The sequence below is a fragment of the Artibeus jamaicensis genome, unplaced genomic scaffold (assembly GCF_021234435.1).
Source record: "Artibeus jamaicensis isolate MK-2021 breed Jamaican fruit bat unplaced genomic scaffold, CSHL_Jam_final contig_519, whole genome shotgun sequence".
Lineage (NCBI taxonomy): Eukaryota > Metazoa > Chordata > Mammalia > Chiroptera > Phyllostomidae > Artibeus > Artibeus jamaicensis.
Genome location: NW_026521871.1, coordinates 27,996,183 through 28,012,861, shown reverse-complemented (window position 1 = coordinate 28,012,861; position 16,679 = coordinate 27,996,183). Strand labels below are relative to the sequence as shown.

Genomic DNA, 16,679 nt, shown 5'->3' with positions numbered 1-16,679 from the left:
TGTGGATGTTAACACTTAAGAAGTGGAGGGACTGAAATTCGTGGATAAATTCTCCAGCTTCCTGTCCCTTAGAGGGACTATTCTGAAACACATTCTGTTTGGTTCCTTGTTGAGTTCCCAGTGTGACTTAGTCCCAGCTGCTTAACTGCAGAAATTGACTCAGTAACACACCCTTTTATTGGCTTTCCTGCCTTCCCTTCTCATTTCCTCACTGTGCTACCTGGGATCACTTTCAACTACCTGCCTCAAAGTCCACGTTTCAGGCTACACTTTTGGGGGAACTCAAACTAAGACAAAAAATTCATAAATTTGTAAGTATCTAATAGAATCATCTTAAAAGAAATTTGTCTCTTGCTCTCCCTTATCTCTATGCAAAATGTGGCAGAACTACAAGGAGAAATAGAGTAAGTCATAATTGTAGCTGGGGATTTTAACCCACATTTCGTAGTAACTAGTAGAACAAGACACACACACGTCAGTAAGGATGTAGATTTGAGTGTCATGACCAACACACTTAACCTAATTTATACACACAGAACACTGCGCACAGGGATGGCGGAGCACATGTTCTTTTCTAACACAAACAGACCTCTTTCCAAAACAGCCTTTTCTGGCCAGAAAGTAAATCTCGACACAATTCAAAGGCTTGAAATCATCGAGTGTGGTCTCCGAACACAGTGAAACAATTTGTCATGACAAATCTGTCATGTTTAAATGACTCATTAGTTTTAAGCTCAGAAAGTTTTCTCCTACCCAGAAATCTAGTAAAGATTCACTTAGATCCTTTTTAAAAAAGTAGTTTATTCTTTTCCATTTTATTGGCTATATTTAATTATTCTTCTAATTTGAGCTTCAAAATCACTTTTTCAAGTTAAAAAAAAAAGTCCTACTAGAATTTTTCATTGGAATTTCATTAACTTTTCTAAAAAATATTTTTCTTTTTTCTTAAATTGAGTATAATTGAGCTATAACATTATATTAGTTTCAGGCATGTGAGTAATGATTTAATATTTGTATACATTGCAAAGTGATCACCACTGTAAGTCTCTTTAACATCCATCATCACACATAGTTACAATTTTTTCTAGTGATGAAACTTTTAAGATCTATTTTTTAGTTTTGTTTCTAATATTACCGTTCTATATCATATTTGAGGTGACCACCTCCTGACCCTCGTCTCCCTCCTCACTCATTAATAGATGAAATTCTGACTGGGACAGAGGGAGAAGTACTGGTGGCTATTGCTGGGGTTGGGGGTGGGCCATGAACTAGCCGAGGCTGGTGTCAGACCCTTGTGAGATGGGTTGGGTGATACAACGTCCTTGCGCTGGTTGGTAGAACTGATTTTTCTGAAGTGGGACCTGTGGTAGAGCAGGTACAGGTCTCCTACCGCCTTTTTTGTCTGATGCTACTATTTTGCATTTTGATTTACAGAACTCACTCCTGATGTCTTTGATTTTTGTTCAATATTCTTAGTTTCCAAGGTTCTTATAACTTTATAGTTCTTAATTTTTTCATGTTTTTTTTTTTATATAAAAGGGTTTGGGGAAGATAAATCAGTGAGAACAGATTTTCACCTAAACTTAGAAATAGAACAGTTGTTTTCCATTTTTTGGCAACATTATGGATCATTAAATAATTAGATATTTGACTTACTGAAAAGTGGGGTAACACCATATACATTTGAGAAATTGTATTTACAGGTAAGTGCCAAGGTTCTTTTCTATTTTCACGTTTTAGGGATATTGTTTCAGTGCTAATAATGAAAAATGCTACCACCTGTCTACTTCTAGGTTGGAATACTGCGCCAACAGGTAGAGGAACTTGAAAAAGTGAAGCAAGAGATGACCAGGGACTACAGGCAGGAGCTGAAGAAACTACATGAAGAAGTGAGATTTTAATTCCATGTGTTGTATCATTTTGTCTCTTTAACCCTTGGGAATTTTGTTGGTGGGCTAGTTTCTGCCTTGGAAAGCAGGAAATATATGTTCCATAGGAGCAACAGGGGTGGAGATTTTGCCTCATTACATGTTTGATACTGCCTAGAACAGAGATGCCACAATGTGTTTCTTGGTTGAGTATTTGAAAGAAATAGAGCTATTTTTGTGTGATGTGGTGACATATTGACACCAAAAACTTCCATTACATATTACTTTTTGAGTTAAATCAGTTACCCTGTTTTAAGTAATGGAGGATCCAAAGGGTTCAGAAGCATTTGGGAATAAATAAGAGAAGTGAGAAAATTCTGTAATATCTATTAACCCAGTCTTATTCTTTAGATGGGAGAAATTGCTTTTATTTTTATATGATTCCCAAACACCTCTCTCCTGCTTACTGACTGCCGGTGCCCCACAGGGGAGGGCTCAGGGGCCACGGCCTCGCGGCTTTGAGTCACGGGGCAGGTGGGCTGTGGGCTCCGAGTACAAGGCTGTTGCCACAAGAGTTACAGTTTTGTGTAGAAAAACATTTTCCCTGTATTTTTCTTTGACTCGCTGTATTCCTTCTCTAGGGTTTATGTTTTATATGTAGTTTTGAGTTGCTTTGTATTTTAATTTGTGAATCAAACATGCTCTTAAGCTATTTTCAGTAGTACTACTCAGCACTGCTCTTGCTTTCAGAATACCAATTTGTTCCACCACCACTGTTTACAAATTCTTACATTTTAAGTCTAGAAATAACTGTGTCTACAGTTAGGCAAACTGAAGAGAAGCTATGAAAAACTACAGAAAAAGCAAATAAAGGACTTCAGAGGAAACACCAAAAATCACAAGGAAGATCGGTCTGAAATTGAGAGGTTAACTGGAAAAATAGAGGTACGTCCACAGTAACAATTTCTTCATAGTGATTGTCAGCCTTCTTGGGGCAGAGTGATGTTTCTGCTGGTGCTCGTGTCCGAGATCAGTTTTCTACCATTTCCAGGGCTGGCCAAACTCTCCTTGCCATCATAGGGCTGCGGGGTTACTAGCGGGATTCTCAGCAGGGCAGTACCACCCTCGGGGGCATTTGGGAATGTGCAGAGACACTGCTTTGGTTGTGCAAGTGACTGGGAGTGAAACTGGTGTTTCGGGGACGGGGACTGGGAACACCAAATACACTGGGGCCGTTCCACACAGGAAGGATTGTTGTACCCTAAATGCCAATATTGGGAAACAGTGACCAACCATTACTAGCAGTCTTTGGTGGCAGTGGTCTTCGTCCTATTTATTACCTAATAGAGTAGAGGCACAGTAACTGTTCAGAGCACATGGCTCTTTCGTACAGAGCAGTCCCCACATCAGACTGTTCAGCCTCAGTCCCCATTTAGACAGCGTAAGCCGTTTACCTCCACTTTGCTGACTTTGATTATTGTGTGTGATTGATTCCCCGAAGGGCTGAAGGGAGGTGGTGAGTGACCGTTGCCAAGAGGATCTCCTCTTGGCAGCACAGGGCTGCCACTCTTTTCCCCTGGAACCTGCCACTCCCTCCTCTGTCTCTGCCACTGCACCTGGGTGCACTCTGCAGTGTACCTAGGAATCAGCCAGAGCCCTCGTAGGCTCTCAGAGATTCTGACCCAGTAGTATGGCATGGGACCTAGGAATCTGCATGTTACTCAGCTCCCCCAGCTGATTCTAACTTGAGAAACATTGTTCACCATCTTTTTATAATTACTTACAATGTTTCTACTAGAGCAACCTGTTAAATGTCCATATGGTATTACTACCTAGATTTGCAATCTCTGTTTAATATTCTTCTACATCTCAGTGTGTTTATACATTTGAAGAGCTTAGAATCCGAGGACTGCAGACTTACTGCTTCCTCTCCAGCCCTCTTCAGTGACACCCGGGCTTCCCCCTGAGATTCCTCATACCACTTCCTGACCAGTTTCTTTTCTTTCCACCTCAAAAACCCCATCTTTTGTTTTCATGCCATCAGCCTATGTCAACCCCAGTGTACAGTCATCCTCTGATCCCTGGGTTACTCCCCTGGCTCAAAGATTTCAGTCCCCAGTTCACTGTCAGTCTGTCCAACACCACTCTTACCACCGTAGTGCTTAAGGCTTTCACAAGAATGATGCTCATAATACTCTTGGTCTTTGAATTCCTTGGTGTTCTTTCCTCCGTAGATATTTTGAACTCCTCCCTGTCTCATCCATCCATTCCCATCACCATTTCTTAGGTGGTGGTGTTACCAATACCTGCACCCCTCCTAGAGTCCCATATTAAGCATCTCATTCTCTGACTCCCATCCCTGTGTTTTCAGCTCACTCCTTCTAGTCCCTGGACTCTCAGTCATCACTTGACCCCATCTCTTAAGGTGAAAATTCTGCCACCTCTTTACTGGTCCATCGCTACCTCGTGCCCTCACTTACCAATCTTACTCAGCTTAAATTCCATTGTTACATTCCTTACACCCCCTTCAGCACCTGTGCTTCTCTCTTGCTTCATCACATTTGGCAAAACCATAACTCTGCTTAAACCCAGCTCTCTGCCCGCTCTGTACTTGCCCTGTGGAGCAGAATGTGGCTGGAGAAAATCGTAACACGCGGACTGGCCTCAATTTACATTTGTGGTCACTCCTACTGTATTTCTTCTCGTTCTCCTGTTTTCCATGACTGTTTCATTGTTTCTCTTTTCTCAAATTTGCAACACTTTCCCCCACATTACCCCCACCTTTGGGTAATGATCTCGCTTTCTGTTTCACTGGGAAACTAGAAGCAATGAGAAGAGAATTTCACAAACTTCCAACACTGTTTCTACCAATGTGCTCGCATCTGTGCCCAGATGCTCTGCCTTCCTGCTAGAACAACCTATAGGGGGCAGCAAATCTGTGAAAATCATCTTGAACCCTGTATTTTGGTTTGCTTCATCATTAGGGTATTAAATTTAGAAAGACAGATGTTCAGAAGCACAGTATGTGTGGAATTCAGTATCGCTCTGCAGTTCTATCAGCTAAGTGAATAATGGGGCTCCTGATGTGGGGAAAAAGTAAGTAAAAGTGAATCTGGCAAGTATGACAGCAAGGGGAAGCACTTAGAAGTTAAGTACCTTAATTGCCTCTCCAGGAATTTCGTCAGAAATCTCTGGACTGGGAGAAGCAACGTTTGATTTATCAGCAACAGCTATCTTCTCTGGAGGCACAAAGGAAAGCTCTGGCTGAACAATCAGAGATAATTCAGGTAGGTTTTAAGACGTGTTAAAAGAACGAGAGGCAGAGGGGTTTTTGATTAAATTTGAACTAGCTTAATGCAGTACATGTGCGCTTGCTCATTTCCACGTGTGTCCTCATGCCCAGCTTGCTCCTTTGCTTGCCCGCTTTCTTCCCTGGCTTCCTTACTTCCTCACTCACGTTCTTTCCCTTGCTTGCTCACTCTGTCAAACTCGCACATTCTCATGCTTGCTCTACACTCCCATTCAAGTTCATTCTCCTAATGTTGGGCTTTCCTTTTGACCCTCCACTTCTCTCTTTCTACCCCTGTTCTCTCATCTTCTGCATTTCTGTGTGTCTCAGGCTTACTTGTTCTGGCTGTTTCTGGCTGTCGCCCTGGCTCTCTTCCTCTGTGTCTTGTGTGACACCACAATAGCTGGGGCCCTCTGACTGAGGTGCCTCAGAGGGAGCTGCAGCGAGCCTCCCTGTTTGGATACAGATGCTGAGAGATTCTCACTGCATTGGTGTGCACACTAATTGAAAGCAATGAACTTGTGGCAACAGACACACTTTTTAGAATACTAGTATAAACCGTTCTTTAATGAAGAACTAATGGCCTAAGTAAACCCAAAATATAGCCACCAATTTAGGAATATTTCTTTTTGAGTCACATTTAGTTTGCTTTTTCAATTAAGAACCAAGTCCATAAAGGGAAACATTGAGGGAAATGAATGTTTCTGGCACTGTATTATATCCTGGACACTGTCTCAATGCTTCTTCTATGTGCAGTTCTCTAGGACATATGGTTATGTGTTACCTATTTTATACAATAATCTATTGAGGTTGGTAGTTATCTGTTTTATAGGAGGAGGGAATAGACTGAATAAACTAAGAGAGCCGGAGGTAAGCTTTATTTCTTTCTTTATTTAAAAAAAAAAAAACAATCTGCACTATTTTCTGCTTGAAGTCTCTGTAATGTATTGGCTTCCGACCCCACCTTCACCCTGGCCCCAAAATACCAGCCGGCTGACCCACTACCACCTGCAGCTGTGCCGTGAGAGCTGCTGAGAGCAGCAGGAGGGGCCCGGGTGTCTGGCCCTGAGCTTTTTTACTTGAACTCAACAAAAATAAATACCCATAAGATACTGTTATATTCTAATTGTGGTCTTCAGATTGGCAAAAAAGAAAATCGAGTTTTTAATAGTTCTCAGTGCGTACTTATTACTGACTGCAGATCTTCTATTTTCAAATCACTCTTTGTAATTACTCTGCATAATTAAGGCTTTATGGTTAGTAAAAATGAGATTTTCATTTACCAAAATTCAGCTAGTGCTACAACAATAAGCTTCTAAAATGCCAACATTTATTTTCCCTTTGAAGGATATATGAATTATTTTTCTCATCGTTTTGTTTAACTAAAAAAATGTTATTTATATTTTTCTTGCTCCCTTATTAGCAAGCTAAATAAAATGAAATCTTTCTGTGATTGAGTGTGTGTCAGTGCCGTATGGTCCTCATTAAAAAAAAAGAATTAAATAAACTTCTGTATATTGTTTCCCAGCATTAATGGTTATCATTTTGGAAGTTTTATTTTTAAATTGTGGTAAAAACACATTAAAATTTGCCATCTTAACCATTTTAAAGAGTATATAGAACAGTAGTGTTAACTATTAGGTGGGCCAAAAAGCCCACTTAGTTTTTCCATAAAATGAAGGCACAGTTTTCATTTTCACCAATAACTTTATTGATTTGCATATTTTAAGTACCGTATGTTGGCTCTCTCCTACAGTTGGCTTCTAGTGGGTAGAGGCCAGGGGAACTCTTTCAAAGCATAAGACAGTCCCAAAATATCAATAGTACCAAGAAACTTCGCAAAGCACTTTTGCCATGTCCGATCAGTCATAGCACCTTTTCCATACACTGCACAAATCCTTTTTTGTGTTTCAGTGGCATTTTTACCTTTTTTGAAGGAAGAAAGCATGACACACTGACAATGTTGCGTATTTTCTTCCATCTTCAATATTAAAATGGCTACACAAAAATTCATCAATTTGGATAAATTGTTTTTAGTGCATGCTGATATGACAGCTGTCACAATACAATCTAACAAAATTGTTTTGAATAAAGTTAAAGACAACTAAGCACTACTAGAGCCAGCATACAGAAAAAAAACAAGTGAACTTTTTGGCCAGCCCAATATATGCAGGTTGTTGTGTACCAGATCTCTAGGACTTTTTCAACTTGCAGAACTAATACTCTGTCCCCATTGAACAACTAACTCATTTGCTAATCTTGTTTCAGCCTTCCCTACTTTTTATTTCTGGCAGGAATATTACAAAGCATGTAAAAGACATTGTCTTATTTCCCACAATAAGAACTTAAAAAACATAATTTTAGTATACCACTATCACATTAGCTGAAAAAAATAACTTCTTAAGATAATTTGATACCTGGTTTGTTCACATTTCCCCAGTTGTTGGAAATAATGTCTTTTTACTATTGGACGCCCATATCAGCATAGCCAAAGTTGACACACTGCACTTTGTTCATATGTGGGTCGCTTTGAAGAATAAAGGTAGAATATCTGGGAGATGGGGTAAATGGATATCAACATTCATACTTCTCTCCAGTTTAAAAAAATTCTTGATGTAAACTTTTTTCTTATGTATTTTTATTTTTTAACATTTAAAAGTGGAGCTCATAATAACTCCTCACCCCTTGAATTATATATTTGCTTGAGTTGTTTTCTTTAGTCAGCTATTGAAATTACATAATACATGTTCATTTTAGAAAAATGAGAAAATGTAGATGAAATGGGAATTACTATGATTAATATTTTGAGTAAGTTCTTCCAACGTTTTCTGTACTTAACCTGCCCAGCAGCCCTGAGGCTTGGCGGAACACAGCTAGGCTTCTGATCAGGTTTTTGGCCCATTTGAAAAATGGAGTGGTTTATTTTCTTATTGTTGAGTTTTAAGAGTTCTTTTAAAATTTTGTACAACAGTCCTTTATCAAGTGTGTGTTTTGCAGATATTTTCTCTCACTCTGTGGCTTGTCTTGTCATTCTTTAGACCTTGTTTTGAGGAGCCGAAATTCTAATTATTTTTTTAAAGATTTTATTCATTTATTTTTAGAGGGGAAGGAAATAGGGAGAGAAATATCAATGTATGGTTGCCTCTCATGTGTCCGCCGCTGGGAACTGGCCTGCAACCCAGGCATGTGCCCTGACTGGGAATCGATCCATGATCGTTTGGTTTGCAGGCCTGCGCTTTATCCACCAAGCTACACCAGCCAGGGCCTGAAATTCTAATTTTAATGAAGTTCAGCTTATTAATTTTTTTCAGGAAGTGTGTCTTTCATGTTATATCTAGAAAGGTATTTCTGTTACTTATGATCTAGGTTTTTCTGTTATGTTATCTTCTAGGAGTTTTACAGCTTTGCATTTTACATTTAGCTCTGTGATGCATTTTGAATTAATTTTTGTGAAAAGTGTAAGGTCTTTTTCTAGATTTATTTTTTTGTGTGTGTTGATAACCAGTTGTCCAGCATTATTTGTTGAAGAGGCTCTTTGCTCTATTGCATTGCCTTTGCTCCTTTATCAATAAAGTTCAGTTGACTGTATTTACAGGGCTGTATTTTGTAATGGGCCATGTATTCTGTTCCATTAATCTGTCATTCTTCTGCTAATGCCACATTGTTTTGATTACCATAGCTTTGTATTAAGTCTTGAGGTCAGATAGCTTCAGTCATCCAACTTTGTTTTTCCCCTTCCATATTGTGTTGGATATTCTTAGTCTTTTACCTCTTCATAACAAACCTTAGAATCACTTTGTTGATGTCCATAAAGTAATGTGGGGGGATTTTGAGGGGTGTTGTGTTGGATCCGTGGTTCACGTTGGGAAGGACCGACATTGAGACAGTATTGAGCCTTTCTGTCCATGAACATAGACTACCTCCCTGTTTATTTAGTTCTCTGATTTTTCATTCATTGGGGTTTTGTAGTTTCCCCCATATAGACCTTGTGCATATTTTGTTAGACTTGTACTTAGTATTTGATTTTTTAGGTGTTAATGTAAATGGTATTATGTTTTTAATTTAAATTTCACATATTCATTGTTGGTATGCAGAAAATTGATTGACTTTTGTATGTTACCCTTGTACCTGTACCTTGCTATAATTTCTTATTAATTTCAGGAGGGTTTTTTTGTTGATTTTTTTCAGACTTTTTACATAGACAATCATGTTACCTGCGAACAAAGACAGTTGTGTCTTCCTTCCCAGTCTGCTTACCTTTTATTTCCCTTTTTTGCCTTATTACATTAGCAAGGACATCCTGTCTGATACTGGGAGGAGTGGTGAGAGAGAGCCACCTTTTCTTCTGCCTGATCATAGTGAAGGAGCTTCATGCTTCTCTATTCAGTACGATGTTAGCTGTGTGTTAAAAAAGTCTTCACCTGAGGACATGCGTATTGATTTTAGAGATGAGGAGAGAAATGATGTGAGAAACATCGGTCAGTGGCATCTCATATGTGCTCTGGCCAGGGATCAAACCCATAATGTAGGCATGTGCCTTGACTGGGAATCAAACCTGTGACCTTTTGGTTTATGGGACAATGCTCCAACCAAGTGAGCCACACTGGCTAGGGGCAGTTTTTCTTTGTCTTTTAATTCTTTTTTAGTTTAAATTACAGTTGATAATTCAATTTTATATTAGTTTCAAGTGTGCAGCATAGTGCACACTTGCACTATGAACATTGCACTTGACATTTATATAACTTATGAAATAATCCCTGATAAATCTAGTATCCACTTGACATCGTACATAGTAATTAAAATATTACTAACTGTATTCCCTATGCTGTAGCTGTAGGGTTTTTATAGACAGTCTTTATCAAGTTGAGGAAGTTTCCCTCCATGCCTAGTTTTTATCATTCATGAGAGTTTTTTTCTATGAATGGGTTATATTTTTAATGTGCTAATGCGTTATGTTTTTATGGAAGTAAAACTCAGTTTTAGTTTTCCATATTCATTGATTATTCTTTCATCATTTCACGTTTTACCTGTTGGTAATCTGCGCGCCTCCAGGCTCAGCTTGCCAATCGGAAGCAGAAACTGGAGTCTGTGGAGCTGTCCCGCCAGTCGGAAATCCAGCACCTGAGCAGTCAGCTGGAGCGGGCCAACGACACGATCTGCGCCAATGAGATGGAGATCGAGCGCCTCACCATGAAGGTCAACGACTTGGTGGGGACCAACGTGAGTGTCATGCAAGAGCAGCGGCAAAAAGAAGAAAAATTGAGGGAATCTGAAAAACTGTTAGAGGTATGTTTTAAAAATCACTGTGATTGGGGAAATGTGGGAAAATGTGTGCATGTATGTTTGTTTTAAGGGAGAATAATTAACTTAGAACTATTCCCAAAATTTATGGGCTTTTTTCCTGTTCCGAGGCCGATGGATCAGATATTGATAGTTTTATTAATGTTGTGCCTATTATATAACTTACTGTCTAATGCCCTGGCTTCCTTTTTTCTTGAAGTAGAAAAATTGTACTAACATCTGACTTTTTTCCTGAGTATTTTGTAGGTTCTGCAGGAAGAAAAGAGACAATTGAAAGCAGCTCTTCAGTCTCAAGAAAATTTTATTCATGAGGCAAATATGCAAAAGGAGAAGCTACAAGCAAAATTAAAGGCAACCGACACTCAGCACACATTAGAGACCATCAGGTGTGTTTCATCTTAAATATTATTAATCTTAGCCACTTTTTTTTTAAAGATTTTATTTATCTTTAGAGGGGAAGGGAAGGAGAGAGGGAGAGAAACATCAATGTATGGTTGCCTCTCATGTGTCCTCCACTGGGAACTGGCCTGCAACCCAGGCATGTGCCCTGACTGGGAATTGAACCACGATCCTTTGGTTTGCAAGTCCGTTCTCAATCCACTGAGCTACGCCAGCTAGGCCAGTCACTTGGCGTTTTGATAACAAGTACCGGTTTTATATTGTGTATTTATAATTTTGTGTTTGCACATATAATGGGTTTTCTTACTTAGTTTAAATTTTTTTAAAAGATTTTATTAATTTATTTTTAGAGAGAGGGGAAGAGAAGAAGAAAGGGAGAGAAACATCAGTGTCTGGTTGTTTGTTGCACGCCCTCTATTAGGGACCTGGCCTGCAACCCAGGCCTATTCCCTGACTTGGAGTCAAACTGGCAACCCTTTGATTTGCAGGCTGGCATTCAATGTACTGAGCCACACCAGCCAGGGCTTAGTTTTAAGTTCTGAGTTAAAGTTTTATAGTGTTATAGTTTTGTGTGGTTTTCTGCCTCTGGCTCTGGTCCCTAACCTAGAGACTCTTAATGTTTAAAAGTCAGGAACCTCTTAGTCAAGCTGACTCTTGGCCAGACTCCAAATGTGGAAGAATTATAGTCCATAGCTCCTGGATGTAGATTAGGTTATGATTATTAGCTCTTTATCAATATAATTGACAAGCCTGTGACTGAGATGGCACTTTTAAGAAAATTCCCCAAACCGATTTTTATTTCTGTATATGAATTAGTGCAGTGAGGTTTGTAGTGAAAGGAAATAGAAGGAGCTGTGCCCCTTTTGCTCCATTTAACTCTGGTGCATATTCCTCTTCTTGCCAGAACTCTGGTAGTTTTCCAGTTTCTTGGACTGCAGGTTATCAAGTGTCAACAAAGTGATTTTTGTCATTTTGTCTTTTCCCCTTGAAAATCAGGCCAAAGTCCCTGTTGGGAAAGTAGTAAACTGCTGCTGGCATTTTTTAAAAAGATTTTATTTAGACAGAGGGGAAGGGAGGGAGAGACAGAAACATCAATGTGTGGTTGCTTCTTGCACACCCCCTTCTGGGAACCTGGCCACAGGTCCACTGAGCCACACCAGCCAGAGCTGCTGCTTGCATTTTTGAGAAGTGTCATCTCTTGCCCTTTTACTCTCCTAGTGCTCTTTTCGTTAAAGCAGGAGACAAACTGAAGAGTTCCGAAGAGTTTTGTTCCCAGAAACAGTTGGGAAATCTGAATGTTTTGCATGTTATTTTTGTTTGCAAAGATAAAAGGCCTTTACTGGCCCTCTTGTACCCATCCCTAGGTCCCCGGAGGAGTCTCAGACGGATAGGAGGTACAGCTCTCAAGAGCAGGACTTAGACCATGTGCTCTCCCCACTGGATCTAACCCACACGAGTGAGGAGCTGCTGCAGGCGGAGGTGACTCGTCTGGAAAGCAGGTAGACACTTGCATGCACATTTCCAAAATGGTCAAGTTGCTAAAATTATTTTGATCATCCTATTGATAAAGTAAACTAATATAATGGTCCGTAAAAAAAACAAGTGTTTTTTTTTGTTAGCATCCACAAATGGTCTGATTTCTTATTTCTTTGAGAAAACAGAAACAATTAAAGAACTTCCTAATCCTTGTGTCACTGAGTCTACCCGTCTGCCTGCCCTTAATCTGTTACATTGGATCAGTCAATGGATGATGTCTGTGCTTCTAAAACTCCACTTGTTTTCTGTTTTCACAGTTTTTCTCTTCTGTTTTTGCATCATAAAGTTCTTCCTATCTGATGATTTTTCCAGTGGTACAAAATACGCTTCAATATTTCTCATCATAGGGGAACAATGAAAGCCTTCCTTTAATCAGGTTACTTCCATATTTCTCTGCTCTCTTTCAAAACCAAGTTCTTCAGGAGTTGCCTGTGCTGTCTGTACTTCTTCACCTTTCACCTGTGTGGAAGCCCTTGGGTTAGCACTTTCCTCTCTGCCAGCCAGCTCCCTGGGACTGCTCTTGGCGAGGTCACTCTGGACACAAGGTCTCCTCCCCTCTGCTCTGAAATGCTGTTGGGTATTAATGTCATCCTGACTTACGCTATGCCAGGCCCAGCTCACTTGTATTGCTGTCATACTGGCGAACTTTTTTGTCTGTCATACAGACCTCTAAACGTTTTGACCGGGGAGAGTTTGATATTTTATTTTAAACACAAATCATGGTCATTTATACATTAACATCTTCTGTATCTAAAAGATAAAATATATAAACTACTGCTGTTTTACTTTTATATCATTAAGTAATACGTTTTTTGTTTTTAGAAACCACCAAGTATTTTCTTTACATAATAATTACTCGTGCCCACATACATGTGTATACAGTGTTTTTTTTCCACCTTGAAAAACATAGTCCTTGTTGTTATTGAGGTATATGTATACATTTTAGAGTGAATAAAATAATTTAAATCTTATTATTCTTTTTGACAGAACTAATTTTACATTTTTATTATAGATTTTTTTATTAACTGGCTTTTGAGTGGTCTTTTCCATGTATATAAGTTTTACTATGCTGTCCTCAGGCTCTGAAGTCTTGTCTCTTGTTTCTGACTTGCAGTGTGACCTTTAGGCCCCGATTTTCCCACCTGTTGATAGGACAAGGGTATCTCTGAGCTTTCTAACTCAGTGTTTGACGTATTGTAATCATATACTAAGGCCCAAGTAAATGAACATCCTAGGATTTTTAGAAACAGGTAAAACTGGAATGAACAGATAAAACACCAGTGCTCTGTACTAAAACAGTGGCTTTAAAAAATTCTTTCTTTGGCCCTGGCTGGTCTGGCTCGATTGGTTGTGGGTTTGATTCCCGGTAGGTACATTCCTGGGTTGCGGGTTGATCCCTGCTTCTGGTGCGTGTGGGAGGCAGCCAGCAGATGCCTCTCTCACATCGATGTTTCTCTATCCCTTCCACTTTCTAAAGGCATTTTTTAAAAAAAGGAATGTCCTAGGGTGAGGATAAGAGAAAAATTCTTTTTTTTTGTATTAAAAGGCAATTAGAAAAGGGAACGCTTTTATTTTTCTAAAAAAAAAGTATTTATTCAGAAAGAGGGGAAGAGAGGGAGACACGTCAATCAGTTGCCTCTCATATTTGCCCTGACCAAGGGCAGAACCCGAAACCCAAAACCCAGGCCCTAGGCATATGCCCTGACTGGGAAGTAAACTGGTGACCTTTCGCTTTGCAGGATGACACCCAAGTAACTGAGTCATAACAGTCAGGGTGGAAAAGGATCCTTTTAGATAGTTTATTGGTGTTACTCAATTTGCATGATATATTCCTTAACTGGAGAAATTCATATAGTTGTTTTTGTATTGTTGTATGGCAAAGATAGTATTTTTGAATGATAGCTTATCTGGTAAGTTGATTGCATTGGTAAGACAATCTCAGTAGTTATTAAGCATTTATCAAACTGTCTAGAACCAGCCGATCCAGGAGCTGAAGGGATGGTGGACACAGCTGGAGGGAAATAAGGAGTAAAAAACATTATTTTAACCATAGAATTTGTAGTTTGAGAGACAAAATGTACATGTTAAAGGACCTGAGAGCAATTTAAAGTAGTACATTTAAGGTAGGTAGTTCTGGAAAATTTGTACATTCAAGCTATATAAATAAAAAATAAATTGTATTTAAGGTTATTAGGGGACGAGGGTTGGGGTGGCTCTATTGGGAAAATACTGCTCTGATTGTTGAGAGGATGTTGACCACTCACTGCCAGGCCGGAGAGGAAGGTACTTTGTGGTCAGGGGGATGGTATATGCAGAGACAAGCAGTCAGGTGTAGCAAATGGCACGTGGCAGACAGTACAGCCTTTTGATTTAGAAGCAAAAAGATTTTACTTGTAGAGAGGACTTCTGCCAAGATGGAGGTGTAGGTGGAAGCACTGCACCTTCTCCCACAACTAAGTTTAAAAACAACAAAGTTTTAGCAACAAAAATGCAGCCAAACCACAGAAAATTGAACTACATGGAAGTCCGACAACAACGAACCCTTCAGCCAAACCGGTAAGAGGAGCAGAGGCAGCAGCAGAGCAGGGTCGGGCAGGAAAGATCCACCGACCGACCTGGGCGCACAACCCAGGTGCACCAGCAGCCGTGGGCAGATTCCAAGTGTGGAGAAGCGGGCAGACCCACTGAGGGCGCAAGGCGGTGGACCCACTGAGGGCTGATCTCGGTCACACATTCACGCACAGATAAACCGGTGAAGTAGCTAGCAGTGAGGCAGACCATGCAGTCCCCAGTGGCAAGAAGCGGCAGAGGGAACTGCCATTGTCTCTCTCTGACCCTGCCCCCACATACAGCGTCACAAACCAGCGACCTGGGTGGCCCCACCCTGGTAAACAACTAAGGCTTCGCTCCTCATACGTAATGGGCACTAACAGATCAAAACATGGCTCAAGAACTCAGAGCCCCAGACCTGATAAGGCTAAGCAATGAAGAAATAGCCAAACTTTCAGATGCACAGTTCAAAACACTGGTGATCAGGATGCTCACAGAACTGGTTGATTTTAGTCACAAATTAGAGGAACATATGGAAGCTAAACTAATTGAAATGAAGGGAAATTCACAGGAAACTAATAGTAATGGAAAGGAAACTGGGACTCAAATCAAAGGAGTGGACCAGAAGGAGGAAAAAAAATGACCAAACACAAAAGGATGAAGAAACAAGAATTCAAAAAAATGAGGAGAGGCTTAGGAACCTTCAGGACATCTTCAAACACTTCAACATCCGAATTATTGGGGTACCAGAAGGGGAAGAGGAATAGCCATGAGTGGAAAACTTACTGGAACAAATAATAAAGGAGAACTTCCCCTTTCTGGCAAAGGAAATAGACTTCCAGGAAATCCTGGAAGCTCAGAGAGTCCCAAAGAAGTTGGATCCAAGAAGGAACACACCAAGGCACATCATCATTACATTAGCCAAGATTCAAATGAAGGAGAGAATTCTAGAAGCAGCAAGAGATAAGGGGACAGTCACCTACAAAGGAGTTCCCATCAGACTGTCAGCAGATTTCTCAAAAGAGAACTTACAGGCAAGAAGGGGCTGGGAAGAAGTATTCCAAGTCATGATATCCAAAGACCTACATCCAAGATTGATCTATGCATCAAAGTTTTCGTTTAGAATGGAAGGACAGATAAAGTGCTTCACAGATAAGATCAAATTCAAGGAGTTCGTCATCACCAAGCCCTTACTATATGAAGTGTTAAAGGGACTTACCTAAGAAAAAGAAGATAAAAAAATATGAAAAATGAAAGGACAGCAAACTCACAGTTATTAAGAACCACACCTAAAACAAAAGCAAACTAAGAGGATAGCTAGATCAGGAGCAGAACCATAGAAATAAAGATCACATGGAGGGTTAGCAACAGGGGAGTGGGAGGAGGAGAAGGGGGGAGGAGGTACAGAAAATAAGTAGCATAGACAGTAGATAGAAAATAGATGGGGGGGCAAGAATAGCATGGGAAATATAGAATCTAAAGGACTTGATGGCTATAAACAAGGGGCTATAAACAAGGGGGGGAGGGGGTATGCAGGGTGGAGGGAAATGAAGGGGGGAATAGAACAAATGTAATGGCATAATTAATAAAATATATTTTAAAAAAAGATTTTACTTGTAGAAATGAGCACTGAGATAGGAGAGGTACGATGCCCCTGATGTTCTTATATCTGATAAGGGATTGATTCTTAAGTTAGGATGACAACTTGGAAACTCTTTAGAGAAAATTATTCTGGC

The 16,679-nt window shown here is 39.9% G+C and overlaps 1 protein-coding gene across 10 annotated transcripts in view; it reads left to right on the top strand.

The window, feature by feature from the left end:
* Positions 1-16,679, top strand: part of CEP63 (centrosomal protein 63) — a 45,217-nt gene that overhangs the window by 15,886 nt on the left and 12,652 nt on the right. For all 10 annotated transcript variants that reach the window (XM_053669130.1, XM_053669135.1, XM_053669129.1 and 7 more), the window contains 6 exons: positions 1,794-1,889; positions 2,691-2,813; positions 5,042-5,155; positions 10,210-10,443; positions 10,705-10,844; positions 12,222-12,356. In XM_053669130.1, coding sequence (XP_053525105.1) covers positions 1,794-1,889; positions 2,691-2,813; positions 5,042-5,155; positions 10,210-10,443; positions 10,705-10,844; positions 12,222-12,356 — 842 coding nt within the window. The remainder of the gene's footprint in view (positions 1-1,793; positions 1,890-2,690; positions 2,814-5,041; positions 5,156-10,209; positions 10,444-10,704; positions 10,845-12,221; positions 12,357-16,679) is intronic.